The following is a 14,447-nucleotide window of genomic DNA, read 5'->3' on the forward strand; positions in this document are numbered from 1 at the left end:
CTTGCCTCTCAGATCTTATCCTGCACAATTTTACACATTGTGTTCTAACCACACTGACTGAAAGCAGAGCTCATTTCTACCTCAAGGCCTTTGTCCAAGCTGCCTCCTCTGCCTGGAATGGCATTCCTTTTGATCTGTGTGTGTGCCTGGCTCCTCCTTAGTGATTCGGATCTCAGCCGATTATGGTGAGATTCACTGAATTCAGTGAGAACCTCTGAGACTACTCAATCTAGTCACTCTCCACTGAGGCACCTGTTCCAATTCTCTGCAAGGCATTTCTCACTGTGAGCAGGGACAGTTCCTGTCTTATTCTGGGTTGGAGCCTCAGTGCCTTGATCCATGTCTATCGCACTAAATGCTCAATACATGTTTTTTAAGATGACCAGAGAAGGTAAAAACATTCTGGAAAAAACAAGCTACTACATAAAATATAAAATGCTTTATTTGTAATCCTCACTTAAGGATATGTTTTCATTGATTTTTAGAGGAAAGGAGAGAAACATGGATAGGTTGCCTCCCATGCAACCTGACCATGTTTGAACCCACAACCTTGTGAGGTATGCTCCTGGACCAGGAATCAAACCCACAATCTTTTGGCATACAAGATGATGCTCCAACTTTTGAGCTGCCCGCAGGGCTAAAATGCTTTTATTAATGAAACCTTCCTGCTTCAACTGGGCAATTTCTCTTAGAAATCATAGCAATATTACATTGATTACTCTAACAGCCTATATCACGTACATAACAACCGCCTGCCTTTTCATTAAGCAAGAAAGACCGGGATGCAGACTGCTTTTTATCATGTTTCAAGGGAAGACAGTTCATTCACTGTTCACATCCCTTCTTCAGGCATCAGGGTGATAGTCTTCATTCGTATAAATTTAATCTGTTTCCCCTGGTAAAGTGAAGCTTAAAAAAGACAATCTGCTACTGTGGTCACAATATAGGATATTAATGCCATTCTGCTATCAGAGCCATGGCCAAGGCTGACCAGACGGCCCGGAGGCTGGCTTGGCGAAGCTGCTGAGGTTCCGGGAAGGCTGCAGGTCAGCAGCAGGAGAGCACACTGCGTTAGACTGCAAGCCGAGAACTGTCCCCGGGCTCCTTCTGCCACAAAACTGAAACTTAATGATTTATTGGATTCGTTGTGACTCTCAGTTAAGCGAGACAGAAATCGGTTTGATGTCCAATGTTAGAGGTTCCAAAGGTTTGTACAACTGACACATCAGAGAAGAAGGTCCCAGCTGTTTTCTTTAATCCATTTCCACTCTTTCCACTAAGAAGGCTAAATGAATCCTGCCACCACCAGGTCAGCGCTAACTACAGCACCCAAACCACAGGCAGCGATGTCTCTTTATGAATGACCTTTGCCTCACTTTCCTTAGTTCAAAAAACACCACGAAGGGCCTGGCTGGCATGGCTCAGTGGTTGAGCGTCAACCTATAAGCCCTCCAGAGGTCCTGGTTCGGTTCCCGGTCAGGGCACATGCCCGGGTTGCTGGCCTGATGCCCAGTCTGTGGTGAGCAGGAGGCAGCCAATCGATGATTCTCTCTCATCGCTGATGTTTCTATCTCCCTCTCCCTTCCTCTCTGAGATAAAAATATATATATATATATATACTTAAAGAAAAAAAAAACCCTCTCATATTTCTACAGTAAATTTATAAAAAAAACAAAACACAAAACAAAACACTGCAAAGGGAAAAGGTGCACAAAGTGGGTCATGTTCTTGCTCAGCAGATTGAGCAGAGCAATGGCCCCACCTGCTGATTCTAGACAAACCGGCAGGAAGTTAAGGTACGTGGCAAGTTAGGAACCCTGCCTGAGTGCCTTCTCAATGCCCAAGTGACTCACAGCACTGCTGAGAAAAGCCTGTTGTCCTTAGGCACAGAATGATATGTGTGGCTTCTAAATATTTCCTCTATGGTTCCATGTCTTCTTTCTTGCTAATTTATTTTTGGTTTTAAATTAGCTGTACAGCTCCAGAAGCAACTAGAGGTGCAATGGTTTTATAACGGATCAAGTGCTGCGAGCCTTCCTCCAAGTCAATCACATAGTCCCTGGGGGAAAAAAATGTGCAGAGCTCAGTTGGTCGTCTATCGGAAGAAATATTTCTTACTGTCAAAGTCACACGCATCACTCACCTCTGCTCATCTGTTTCTGGTTCTACCAGGATGTTTTCTTGTCTTTCTTTCACTCTCAGAAATACATATGAATCCAGATCCGGTTTGGGAACTGCCACAAAAGCAATAATGTAATCAGAAAATGCTCAGCTAACACCACCAATATGGAAAAAGTTGCTGGGATTTAATTGTTCTGAGCACTAAAGGACCCGTGATGTAAAAGCATGTTGGGAGTAGAATGGTTTGAGAGATCTGGCTTCTAGAAACAGCACACTTCCCACCCAGGTTCCACAGAGCAACCATTCATTCAGCAAATGTGCAAGACTTCAGGCGTGCCGGGAATTCTGCTATGCCTCGGGGAGGACACGGGCAGCTGGAACACGCGGTCTCTGGACAAGGTGATAAGAGCAGCATTGATGAAGCCACACATGAGTGGCACACTTCCCCAACGATGTGGGGAGAAATAAGTCGATGTGTGTTTAAAGGAAAGAGCAGGACTTAAAGAGGAAGCATGATCCTGGTAGGCAATGGTAAAGGCCACGACAGAAATAGGCATGGCCTTCTGGGGACACACGAACACACACACACACAGAGTGTACAAATCTGACTAGAAAATATTCCTAATATAAAGGAGTAGGAGGAGAGAGTACAGTAAGTCCTCACTTAATGTCATTGATAGGTTCTGCGATTAAGTGAAATAACATGAATATAAATAATTAAGTTCCTATGGCATTTCATCAATGTTATAATGAAGGGACATTGAAATGTTATTAGAGGTCCTGCTATCTTGGAAACACTGGGATAAAAAGCGATCGTCTTGAATGTTAGTGAACGCGGTCCCTCACTGGTTGATTACAGGTGAAGAAGCTGTGCCATCCCTCCTCTTCAACCGCCAACCAATACCTCAAATGCCCCAAGCTGGCTGCTCGACAGCTCATTTTCTAGCGCTCCATTTGTACCTGGAGACCCCACCAACTGCAGGGCCCAGAACCTACTGACTCTCAGTTCTTAAGTCAGGTTCCACACTACCCTGACTCCCTCATATACAGGAGGGGGTTCAGGAAAACTGGCTCCAAAGGTCTAAGGATGGTGCCCTGACTGCTCCAGGGTTCTGGGCCTGCCAAACAGACTCCAACTTCAGGGTCAGATGACCCCACTAGGAAGCAACTGATTCTAGGAAACCCAGCTGATTTCAACATGCCTTCCCCCATCCTGCCATCGGAGTCTACAGTGCTCCAGAGGCCTGAGGGGGACTCAGCATCTGGGCTAACAAAGCAAGACTCCAATTTCACCAGGACAGGCTGTCCCCAGCTTCCAATTCCAAGACTGGCTCTAGTCCTATAAGGAATCCAGGACAGAGACATGTGTTTTAGGAGGTATCTGCCAGCATCGAATAGAAGTTCTAGGACAACGGCTTACGTTCAGGTCCAGGAATTCAGATGCATGCCCATCAGTAGTCCTACGGCTTTAATCAACTGGTTGCCATAGCAATGGGTAATGATTAGGGATGTGGTCCTTGCTGCATTCCTGTTCTTCTAAGGTGCAGACAAAAGCAGCTGAACTGGACATGGTTTGGGCCTTCTGTTCCCTCAGTTAGGCTCACCAAAACGATCGATTCAGAGTTCTAAAATCTGGTATGGGTTTGGTTTGGTCCTGATGTGACAGGCTGCACTGTGCCCCCACCGAATTCATATGGTGAAGCCCTAACCCCAGTACTTGAGAATGGAAATGTGTTTGGTACAGGGCCTTTAAAGAGGCATTTAAGTTGAAATGAGGCCGTTAGGGTGGGGCCTAATCTAATCTGACTGGTGTTCTTATAAGAAGGGTAAGAGACACTCAGGGGTGGGAGGAGGTGCAACGAGGGGCAGTCATGTGAAGAGGCTGAGAGAGAATGGCCAACTGCAAACCAAGGACTGAGGCCTCGGAGGAAACCAACCCTGCCAGCACCTTGATCATGGACTTCTGTCCTCTAGATCTGTAAGAAAATAAATGTCTGCTGTTTGAGACCCCCAGTTTGTGGTAGGCTGTCATCATAGCCTGAGCTGACTAATACATCTGGGGAACCATGTCTCGATGCATTCTGTCCTGCTCTTCCACCTGCCACAGAGGTCATGTGGCCCAGCACAGGTTGGTGGGAGATAGGCTCAATTGTACTTGAACTTGTGGCCTCAGAACACTAAGCTTAGTTTGTGAACAGGTGGATTCCTGTTCCTGGAGCACTGCTGGATTTGGTTGGGCAATTTTGTCTGACAAGGTCCTGCTCAGATACGGCAAACTGTGAAAGACAGATGTGGACTTTAACCTATATGCTAGGGGACTCCTGTTAGTTGATCCAAGGTTAGGAGTTACTACCATAAGTCCCCCCCCTCAGCAGAATTTTAAGGGGATTCTGAAAAGAGGGCAAGAGGTGGAGGTATTGGCCATCTTTCACTTCCCCCAGCGCCTCTTTCCCTCCCACCTTTCCATAATGAGAGAAACTCTTCACGAAAAGATTAGGAACCTTTACTGTGGGTAAGAAGGAATCACTGGCCAAGACCGGTTTGGCTCAATGGATAGAGTGTCGGCTTGGGGACTGAAAGGTCCCGGGTTCGATTCTGGTCAAGAGCATGTACATTGGTTGCGGGCACATCCCCAGTAGGGGGTGTGCAGGAGGCAGCTGATTGATGATTCTCTCTCATCGATGTTTCTAACTCTCTATCCCTCTCTCTTCCTCTCTGTAAAAAAAATCAATAAAATATATTAAAAAAAAAAAAAAAAAGAAGGAATCACTGAAGGTTTCCTTAGCCTCCCGTTTAAATCCTCCTTGGAAGCTGAACAGTCCTGCAGTCTGGCATCTGTGAGGAAGAGACTGCCAGCTCTGTGAGAGCAGAGACCCTGTATCGTCAGTGCCCAGAAGGGCCAGCACAGTGCAGGTGCCCACGAGACCACTGGATGACCACTGGAGGACGAGTGACTGAATGTGTGAGCGAGTCTACATCTATAAAGGCAGCCAGAAGAATTTCAACCCAACCTTGAAGAACACATGGCTACTCTTACACCTGCTTTAGATGAAATTCTGTTTTGAACTCAAGACCCTTCTTCTCTTTTCTTTCTTGCTTATCTACATACTTATTTTCATGTTTGAGAGAAAAAGATTAAAGGCAAAGATCTTATTCTCAAACACCTGAAGATCCCGGGCATGTAAATGATGGCCCCAACGGATGACTGAAAAGAGAATGTTCTTACCTGACCTCAAGAGGTCCACTTTCTGTAAGTTAGGAGGCATATGCTTTAAGGCTACATTCCTTAGATAGGTCTCTGTGTTTGCCATGTACCTGAAATACATAAATTAAAATCACTATGACAACCCAACTGGTAGGAGCCAACCCATTTATTAGACAATGGCTCTGAGATAGGTTTTGTGGACACAACCACCAAAACTCATGCTCACAGGCCAGGGGAAGAAAGACAGTTGCCACACTCACTGCTCACTCACTCTTTGGCAAAGGCAAACTCTTCTGGAGAAAGGCTGGAAGGCTCCTCCTCATGCCGTGTTTTCTCCTTTTCAAGGACATGAGGAAAAAACTTCTCTATCTGTGAGGATAAATGGAAATCATCATGAAACATCTGTCAAAACTCAAGTGCCAAACTAGTTTTCTTTTAAAATATGTATTTTTTCTATTGATTTCAGAGAGGAAGAAAGAGGGAAAGGGAGAGAAACATCAATGATGAGAGACAATCATTGATTGACTTCCTCCTGCACGGCCCACACCTTCATGAGCCGACACCTCAAGTAGCTGCTAAGGACATAGCGGATCCTCTCCATCTCCATTCGATGGATACTGATCTTTAGGTCCCCCTTCTTTGCTCTCCTGAGATTTTCTTCCTATTAAAAGGGAAAATGACGTTTATAAAAAACACTAGAAGCCCAGTGCACAAAATTGCGCATCCCCACCCACCCATGTGTGCCTTGCCATGCATACAGCCTTTTGGAGACCGGTCTTTGGTTGTTATGACCACTGGGTTTTTATTATATAGATAATATTCAAGGACTAAGAACCTTCTTTGTTTGATCTACCCAGAGCCCACAAGGATCATCGTGATTGGCAATGTTGAAGACTCCAACACTACCTTTAGGTCAAAAAAGAACAAAATACTCCTAAGAGTTCTATTTTGTTAATTCCTTAATTATACAAATAATATATGATTTCAGTCTTATCACATAAAGTTCAAACAATACTCACTGACATACCTCAGATATATTGTGGTTTTTGTTTCAGACCACCACAATAAAGTCAGTCATAATATTTTTTTGCTGGGGGGCGGGGGAGGGTCTTGCCTTCAGTTTGTAAAAAAGTCAACATATGTGAAGTGCAATAAAACTAGATGTACCTGGCCTGGCTGGTGTGGCTCAGTGGTTGAGCACTGGCCTATGAATCAAGAGCTCATGGCTGGATTCCTGGTTGGGGCACATGCCCAAGGTGAGGGCTCGATCCCCAGTGGGGGACACACAGGAGGCAGCCAACTGATATTTCTCTCTCATTAATGTTTCTATTTCTCTATCCTCTCTCTTTCTTCCTCTACTCAATAAAAATATATTAAAACACACGTATAAACTAGGTGTACCTGTACTTTTAGAACAGTTAAATAGAATCTGAATATGATTGGTCAGAAGGACCTTCAAGAATTCCAACCCAATAGTAAAGGAGATAATACAGCAGACAGAAGAAATGTCTAAAGGGTAAAAAGTAGGTAAAACATCAATTGAGGAACCATAAACTATCAATGTTTTAAAGCTATTCTGAGGTTGATAATGATTTAAGCCAAGCTCGTCTAAGCAAGAGCCACACTCACATGTCCGCTGGAACAGGCAGGTAAGATATAGGGGAAAGGTGAGCAGTAGGGATTATGGGGCACTGAGGCTTCCCTGAAAGGGGGAGGCCCTTACCTTGCTTTGGTCAGGTGTTCTCGTATAAAAACATGGGGCTGGCGATGATAGGTTTTTAGACTTTTCATGGGAAGCTGATATTCAGATATTCACAGGTACTTTCACGCTTTGTAAATGTAGATAACTAATTCAATACTTAAGAAACAAACTATAGGCTGGGCCACACAAAGCAGATTTGTTATCATACCTCTCACTATACTGACAAACTCTTTTAAGATTCTCTTCCTTTATGACCCTGGGATAAGAGGCTCTTACCATGTGGTCTAGCTGCTCCATGACACATTCTACAATTTCAGGCTTGCTTTCCAGAAGGTCAGGGGCAAACTTTTCATTCATCCAAGCCTAAAAAACAACAATAACAAAAAAATTACATACACACCGCTCATAATGGAGCTATCAACCCTGTAAGTCAGTACATTCCCCCATGAAAATCACAGCTGTCTCAGGTAAAGAAAATTGCCTACCAGTTGGAAATACTGGAAATGTGTTGAAGGCAAACTGTTTAATAACAGTTTTTCCATTTCTTTTAGTAAGAAATTGGGTTTGCAACCTTATATTTAACCATCATTACAAAAAAAAAAAAAAATTACTGTTCACTTAAAAAATGTTGCCAATAAACGTGTTGCTGAGAGTAACACCACCTGGTGTTCAAACAGTACCTTTCACCAAGTAGCATCAACACATTTCCTTCACCTGCAATTTCCACCAGGGGGCACTAGCACTATCTATTTGGGGAGATGCAATAATGCTAATAAATCTATACATCTCTTCATTCCTAAAGCTCAAAGCACTTTGCAAATAGTTTTTATTCATCATAATATCTGAGAGGAAATAAACATAGTTATCCTCATCTTATTGATGAGAAAACACAGAATGTTATTTACTAATGTCCAAGAATATAAAGAATAGCAATAGAAGTGGATATTCTATTAAATAGCTTTGGAACAGAGTTTAAACCCCTAATTTATGACTCAGGCACAGATGTTGGTGCATTTTAGAAATTGCCAGGGCTTAGAAAATGAAAATTCCCACAGGTGATTGAGGAAATGTACTTATCTTTCAGTTACAGGAAATTTAGTTTTAGCACAGCTCAGAATTACATGCCAATTAGGCTCTATCTATTTCTTTTGACATCATTGAGACTCTGCTTCTCCAATTATTACCATCAAAACACATTCTCAAGTTCTGGGTATGGCTACTATCACAAATTTTTTCAGGTGCTCAAGCTTCTGTACTAGTGTTGCAGAAGTTACCCAGAAAGACAAGAAATTCTATCTTTCTTTCTTTTTTCTTTTTTTTTAAATATATTTTATTGATTTTTCACAGAGAGGAAGAGAAAGGGATAGAGAGTTAGAAACATCGATGAGAGAGAATCATCGATCAGCTGCTTCTTGCACACCCCACACTGGGGATGTGCCTGCAACCAAGGTACATGCCCTTGTCCGGAATCAAACCTGGGACCTTTCAGTCTGCAGGCCGACGCTCTATCCACTGAGCCAAACCGGTCCCGGCTCTATCTTTCTTTTGAGAGCCAATTTTTTAAAACTTCTTTTAACGCCACTTCTTCAAAATAGACTTATCCAGGCCATGGTATTTTGTGGAAGAGCCACACTCAAGGGGCCAAAGAGCCGCATGTGGCTCGCGAGCTGCAGTTTGCCAACCACGACTCTAGGGTATATACCACGGAGTAGAATAATTGGGCCAAAAGATCTGTGGGCTTTCAACTTGGCAATAACAAATTATTTTCCAAAATGACGGCATCAATTTATATGCTCTCCGCAGTATATAAGTACACTTCCCAATATTTTATATTGTTCATTTTTTTCATTTCTGCCAATCTGATGGGTATGAAGTGATATTTCATTGGGATTTAAATTTTAATTTTTCTGACCACTAAAAAGGTTGATCATCTTTTTATATGACTGTCGGCCATCCTGCTTTCTGCTTCTGGGAGATGCCTGTTAAGACTTCTTTTTTCTATAGGCCAGTTTGTAAAGTCTGTTTATGTACTGTGGATACTAATCTTTTGTCAGTTATATATGTTGCAAATATTTTCTCCCAGTTTTTGTGGCATGTCTTTTTACTTTCAAGGTGTAAAAACAAGAGTTCTTAACTTTAATATAGTTGAATATGTCTGTTTTTCCCCCTTATATCTTGTGTTTTTTATTCAATGGATCCTTTCCTAATTAAATCAGGGGCTCTTAAACTGGGGTCCACAAACTAGAAGAGCAGATTTCAGGGTGTCTGTGAACCTCCTGAAATCATAAGCCAAATTTTGCATGGATATATAGATCTATTATTTTGGGAAGAAGGGCCAGATTTTTAAAAAAGTCTGTGATATAAAAACAAATTAAGAATCACTACTATATAGTAAGAATTAGGATAGAAGATAATTTTAAAATTATGATGGAATATATGGTAGGAAAGAATGAATATAGGTACTAAAGTAACAAACATGAGTGGGTTCTGCAAAGGGAGTAGGCAAGAATAAGGCAACAGGCCGTAGCCGATTTGGCTCAATGGATAGAGCATCAGGCTGTGGACTGTAAAGGTCCCGGGTTCGATTCCGGTCAAGAGCATGTACCTTGGTTGCGGGCACATCCCCAGTAGGGGTTGTGCAAGAGGCAGCTGATCGATGATTCTTTCTCATAGATGTTTCTAACTCTCTATCCCTCTCACTTCCTTTCTGTAAAAAATCAATAAAATATATAAAAAAAAAAAGAAAGAAAGAAAAAAAAAAAAAAGAATAAGGCAACAGGTGTGGTGGATTAAGAACGTACGTTTTGGCCCCAGCTGGTTTGACGCAGTGGATAGGGTCAACCTTCAGACTGAGGGGCCCAGGGTTCGATTCCAGTCACAAGGGCACAAACCAAGATTGTGGGCTCAATCCTCAGTAGGGGGCGTGAAGACAATCAATTATTTTCTCTCATCATGAATGTTTCTATCTCTTTCTCCTTCTCCCTTCCTTTCTGAAGAATATAAGGTTGCAAACCCAATTTCCTACTAAAAGAAGAACATACATTTTGTAGTCAGAGACCTGGTTTATTTCCTGCTGCCTTTGTGTGGCCTTGGGTAAATTCCTTTACATCTCTAAGCTTCAGTTTCCTCATCTGTAAAATGGAGATAACAGCAATACCTCCTTTAGTGGGTTGTAAGAATTATTACTACTCACAGCTAACATTCAACGAGAGCTTATCATGTGTCAGATAATATAATAGGCTAAGCACCTTATATATGTACTATCTCATTTAATCCCACAGCAATTCTGTGAGGTAGCTACTATTATTAATTCTACTGTACAAAGAAGTGCTTCAGACAAGCTATGTAATTTGCCTAAGGTCACATAATAGACTAGAGGCATGGAGGAATTTAAATACAGGTAGTCTGAACACCATAGCTTCACAAGATAGTAATTGTAAATAACAGTTACTAGCACACAGAAAACAATCAAACCATAGCTATTATGACTGAATGGAGAGATAGACTGTAAATGATTTTAGATAAGAAGTGGAATATAGAGAACAATGGAAAAAATAAAGTATATGAGAGGAAAAGGGTGAATAATAATAATACCAGGTTTCTCTCTCTTTAAAAAAATATATATATATTTTATTGATTTTTCACAGAGAGGAGGAGAGAGGGACAGAGAGCCAGAAACATCGATGAGAGAGAAACATCGAGCAGCTGCCTCCTGCACACCCCACACAGGGGACGTGCCCGCAAACAATGTACATGCCCCTGATTGGAATCAAACCTGGGACCCCTCAGTCCACAGACCGACACTCCACCACTGAGCCAAACCGGTTTCAGCCCAGGTTTCTCTTTTTTAAAAAAAGTGTTTCAGTACTTTCTTGCTCAACTAGGCATTCCACAGGGGAACCAACAGATGTTTCAAGGGACAAAGGCAAAAACTTACAAGTCACCACCACATTTCTGTAGTCCCTGCAAGTAACAAATGCTTGCTCTGTGAACTGTCCAGTCAATGTACCTAAGGCTGCTCCTTCCTGGCCACACGTGAGGATTTTGTATTTGACATGATGAGGTCTCTAACACAGGCTGGCATTCCTATTTTTAATTTCTGTGTAGATGGTAAGATCTAGTATCTCCTCTTCTTGAAATAAGTTTTGAATTCCATTTCTTCATTTCCTGATTCCTGACGTTTGCACCGCTGGACTAAATAAAAAGACTGAGATTGGAGCAAGGGGATTCTATTTGGGGTGCTTACCTGCTCCAGCCTTTCAATGAGCTCTGCAGGAGTTAGGACCACCTCCTCACTACCCCCATCAGAGTCCTGTCCCGGGAGATCCAGTTCCTCTGTCATCTTCTCTGGTACCTATTGAAAATAAAAGAAATCAACACTCTTCTAAGTGTTTTCCATTCATTGCAAGAACAGGCAACTACGTATGTATCTACAACTGGACCTGTAGACAATGGCTTTGGTTTTTCAATTCTTTGCATCTTCCTTCACACCTCAGATGGGGTATGTTTCCCAAAGTGTCTCCACCTACACCTGGAACTGAGCCCCTATCACACCCTGCAATAATCACCTGTCTTCCCGGTAGACGTCCTCTCCGCAGCGGCTGTGCTCTGTTGGAATAGGAATCACCCGTCTGCCCTGTGCCCGGCACCTCTAGGTACTGAGGACAATCATCTGGGCAGTCCCTGAGCTCAGCGCGGTACTTACCTCACAGCAGGCACTTATAATTGTTGGGAGAACTAGTCAATGCCTAGTTTCCCACAGTCCCAAGGCCCGGCCAAATCATACCCGTGATGAAAGGCTTAGGAAGGAGCGTGCTGGGGACGAGAGGAAGCCGCAGGAACCTCAGGGAATCTGCATATTCCTCACTCCTCTCTCCGTGGCACGAGCACAGTCACCTCCTCCCACACACACACACACACACACACACACACACACACACAGAGGTCCCACTAGGATGCTCACCTGGGCACGGGAGGCAGCCGGCGGCCAGGGCGGGAAGCTCCAGGGGAAGCACCCCCGTGGGGAAGCACCCCAGCTTTCCCCAGGAGCACTTGGCAGCGGAACCACCTTTCCTACGTCTTCCCGAGACCTTCTGGACCTTCCGGACTTTCCGGACCCTCCCCTTCTCCGTTCCCGCGCTCTTCTTAGAAACGTTCCGCCTGGGCACAACGTCACCACGCAGGGCAGCGCTGACCAATCATGGCCAGGCGTTCCGGTGGCCCCGCCCACGAGATGTGGATGTGCGTCTGGGGCGTGTCTTGTCCGCCCAACCTCACGTGGTTCAGCTTAGCCCCGCCCACCTAGGTCTGTGCAGTCCCGGGTGACACCACTGGTGATGGTCGGCAGGGGGCGCTCACCACCGCGGCTGAGGAGACACGGTGGCGTCTGGCTTCCAGCTCCCTGTGAGGAGTGCGGATTCTCAGGCTTTGCCCAGACTTGCTGAGATAGAGAGCGCTGTCTTAGGAGCCCGTCACCCCTAGCTGTTCTGTCCCCCAGGTGTCTGAATTCAAGGAGCCTTTACGATTCCAACTCAGGTTCTGAGTTATCCCAGCTAACTTGGAGGAAGTAGAGCCGTCCCTGCAGAACTCTACCCAGACTGCAGATTTGTGAGCAAAATGTTGTGTTATGCCCCAAAGTGTTTGGGTTGCTTTGTTATGCAGCATTAAGTGGCTGGAACATTAGGCCACTGGGCTCTGTGTGAGCACAGTCCCCTTCTTCCATAATTCTCACTACCTAGCTTTTCAATGTCCTTTATTAGCACAGCATTCCTTAAGCAGTTCAGATGTGAGTCCCAATACCAATAATTTCTCCACGCCATTACCTATGACCTCCTTTACTTACTCAGAGACTTCGCTTGCAAACTGCCTTCTCCAATCTCCCTTGGCAACTCTCTTGGGGAGGTGGAGTCCAGCTTCTGCCTCCTCACTGAACAGAGGTGTGACCTTAAACAAGTTACTTCTCCGGTTGTCAGTTGCACTGCCTGATAAGTGAGAACACGTGTCTTCCTGAAGGCAAAGGGATAGATAAAAAATTGGGGGGAAGAGAGCTTTCGCTTCTAAGATCTTTGATTTCAACGAACACTCATCAGACACAACCGCTTCAGAGTAAAATGAGTCTGCAGAGAAAGAGTTCTGCTATGTAAAGAAGGAGAACTTAACCTGGTGAGGAGACATCCAGAAAGAATACATCGAGCGAACGTATTGGGCCAATGGCACTGTGAAGTTACATTATGTAGGATGAAGAAAAAAATCAGGAGCACTTGATGGATGTGCACCCACTGTCAAGACATTTTAAAAATAATTTCACAACCATATAAGTGGAATAACACGCATTAAAATAATCCCATAAAAAAAAAACTAGAAGTACATACATCACGATAGCAGGATGGTGAAGTTTGATGGTGATAAATGAAACTGCAGGACAGCATTTGCAGGCAAGTTGTAATGATTAAAAGAGTAAAATGAACATGCTCACAATTCAGACAAGTAATATGTGAGGCTGCAAACATGGTGAAAGGAAAGTTACTGCTCTAAGTTGAAGAGGACGTAGAAAGGAGGACCCTATGCATTTGAAGAAAAGGTAAAGTCAGTCCAATTTCCAGATATTGCTCAGTGAAGAAGTCAATTGCAGTTAAAGACACAGCCAAAATACTTGTGGATAGCTATGGAAATATACTAAGAATGAACCGAATTATTTTCCATCACCAAGAAGAAAATATAAACTATACAAAACCATACAAAATTGTGAGCTTTTTTTTTTTTTTTTTTTTTTTTTTTGCAGAAAGATGCTTTTGAAATACAAAGGTAATATAATCATTATTGCTTTCATATCATCACTGTCCTTGTTCATTTGGCCAACAGCTGTTTCTCACTGTTCCCTTCCTTTGAATTTCATCACATTTTTGGTCTCACTATCCTGAAAGCAAAGCATTCAGTTTTAGGGGGTGTACACTTAAGCAAAGTTTAACCCCCAGTTGTTTTGAATAAATGAAGATTTGGACTGAAGACTGGAAAGTCAGAGGGCAGTTTGGATTTTTCTAGAAGGCAGAAAAGTACTTTTGGAATATTTTATTCTAGCCTCACAAGGAAAACTATTGACCGGTGAATTTGCAAGTATTTTTCTGACCAGTGGTAAAATCTGATACTTGTTGTATGGCCGGATACTGAAAAACTCAGCAGGCCTGGGACAGACTTAGATCTCTCTGACAAATGTAAAATCTGGGCAGTTTATGATATTCCTAATTCCTTTCCCCCTCAAATGTTAGCTCCTCATCCTTTTCTCAGATCCCATCTTGATTTCAAGCACATTATATTAACCCACACATGTCCCCAATGCAAATGTAAACTTTTCAGAGCTAAGTTTTGATATCACAGTTCCAAGTTTTAACAGGTAAAAGGGAATCATGTAGATTTGTAATA

General features: G+C 43.3%; 2 protein-coding genes across 3 annotated transcripts in view; both read right to left on the reverse strand.

The window, feature by feature from the left end:
• Nucleotides 1-5,636, reverse strand: part of MBD3L1 (methyl-CpG binding domain protein 3 like 1) — a 22,214-nt gene extending 16,578 nt beyond the window's left edge. The window contains exons 1-2 of the mRNA XM_036457501.1: nucleotides 5,598-5,636; nucleotides 5,348-5,436 (exon numbers count right to left, since the gene is read on the reverse strand). The gene's annotated coding sequence lies outside the window, so the exon portion shown is untranslated. The remainder of the gene's footprint in view (nucleotides 1-5,347; nucleotides 5,437-5,597) is intronic.
• Nucleotides 1,686-12,192, reverse strand: GINS4 (GINS complex subunit 4). 2 transcript variants are annotated; one of them, XM_036457500.2, is made up of 8 exons: nucleotides 11,992-12,192; nucleotides 11,275-11,382; nucleotides 7,305-7,391; nucleotides 5,874-5,987; nucleotides 5,598-5,695; nucleotides 5,348-5,436; nucleotides 2,144-2,234; nucleotides 1,686-2,059 (listed from the first exon to the last, which is right to left on the reverse strand). In XM_036457500.2, the coding sequence occupies exons 2-8, from the start codon at nucleotides 11,368-11,370 to the stop codon at nucleotides 1,963-1,965; spliced, it is 672 nt and encodes a 223-aa protein (XP_036313393.1). In that variant the 5' UTR covers nucleotides 11,371-11,382; nucleotides 11,992-12,192; the 3' UTR covers nucleotides 1,686-1,962. The 2 variants fall into 2 exon arrangements, with proteins under 2 accessions (XP_036313393.1, XP_036313392.1); XM_036457499.2 differs by having other exon boundaries at nucleotides 11,275-11,385.
• Nucleotides 12,193-14,447: the final 2,255 nt, after the last annotated feature.

The sequence above is a fragment of the Pipistrellus kuhlii genome, unplaced genomic scaffold, assembly GCF_014108245.1.
Source record: "Pipistrellus kuhlii isolate mPipKuh1 unplaced genomic scaffold, mPipKuh1.p scaffold_m20_p_3, whole genome shotgun sequence".
Taxonomy (NCBI): domain Eukaryota; kingdom Metazoa; phylum Chordata; class Mammalia; order Chiroptera; family Vespertilionidae; genus Pipistrellus; species Pipistrellus kuhlii.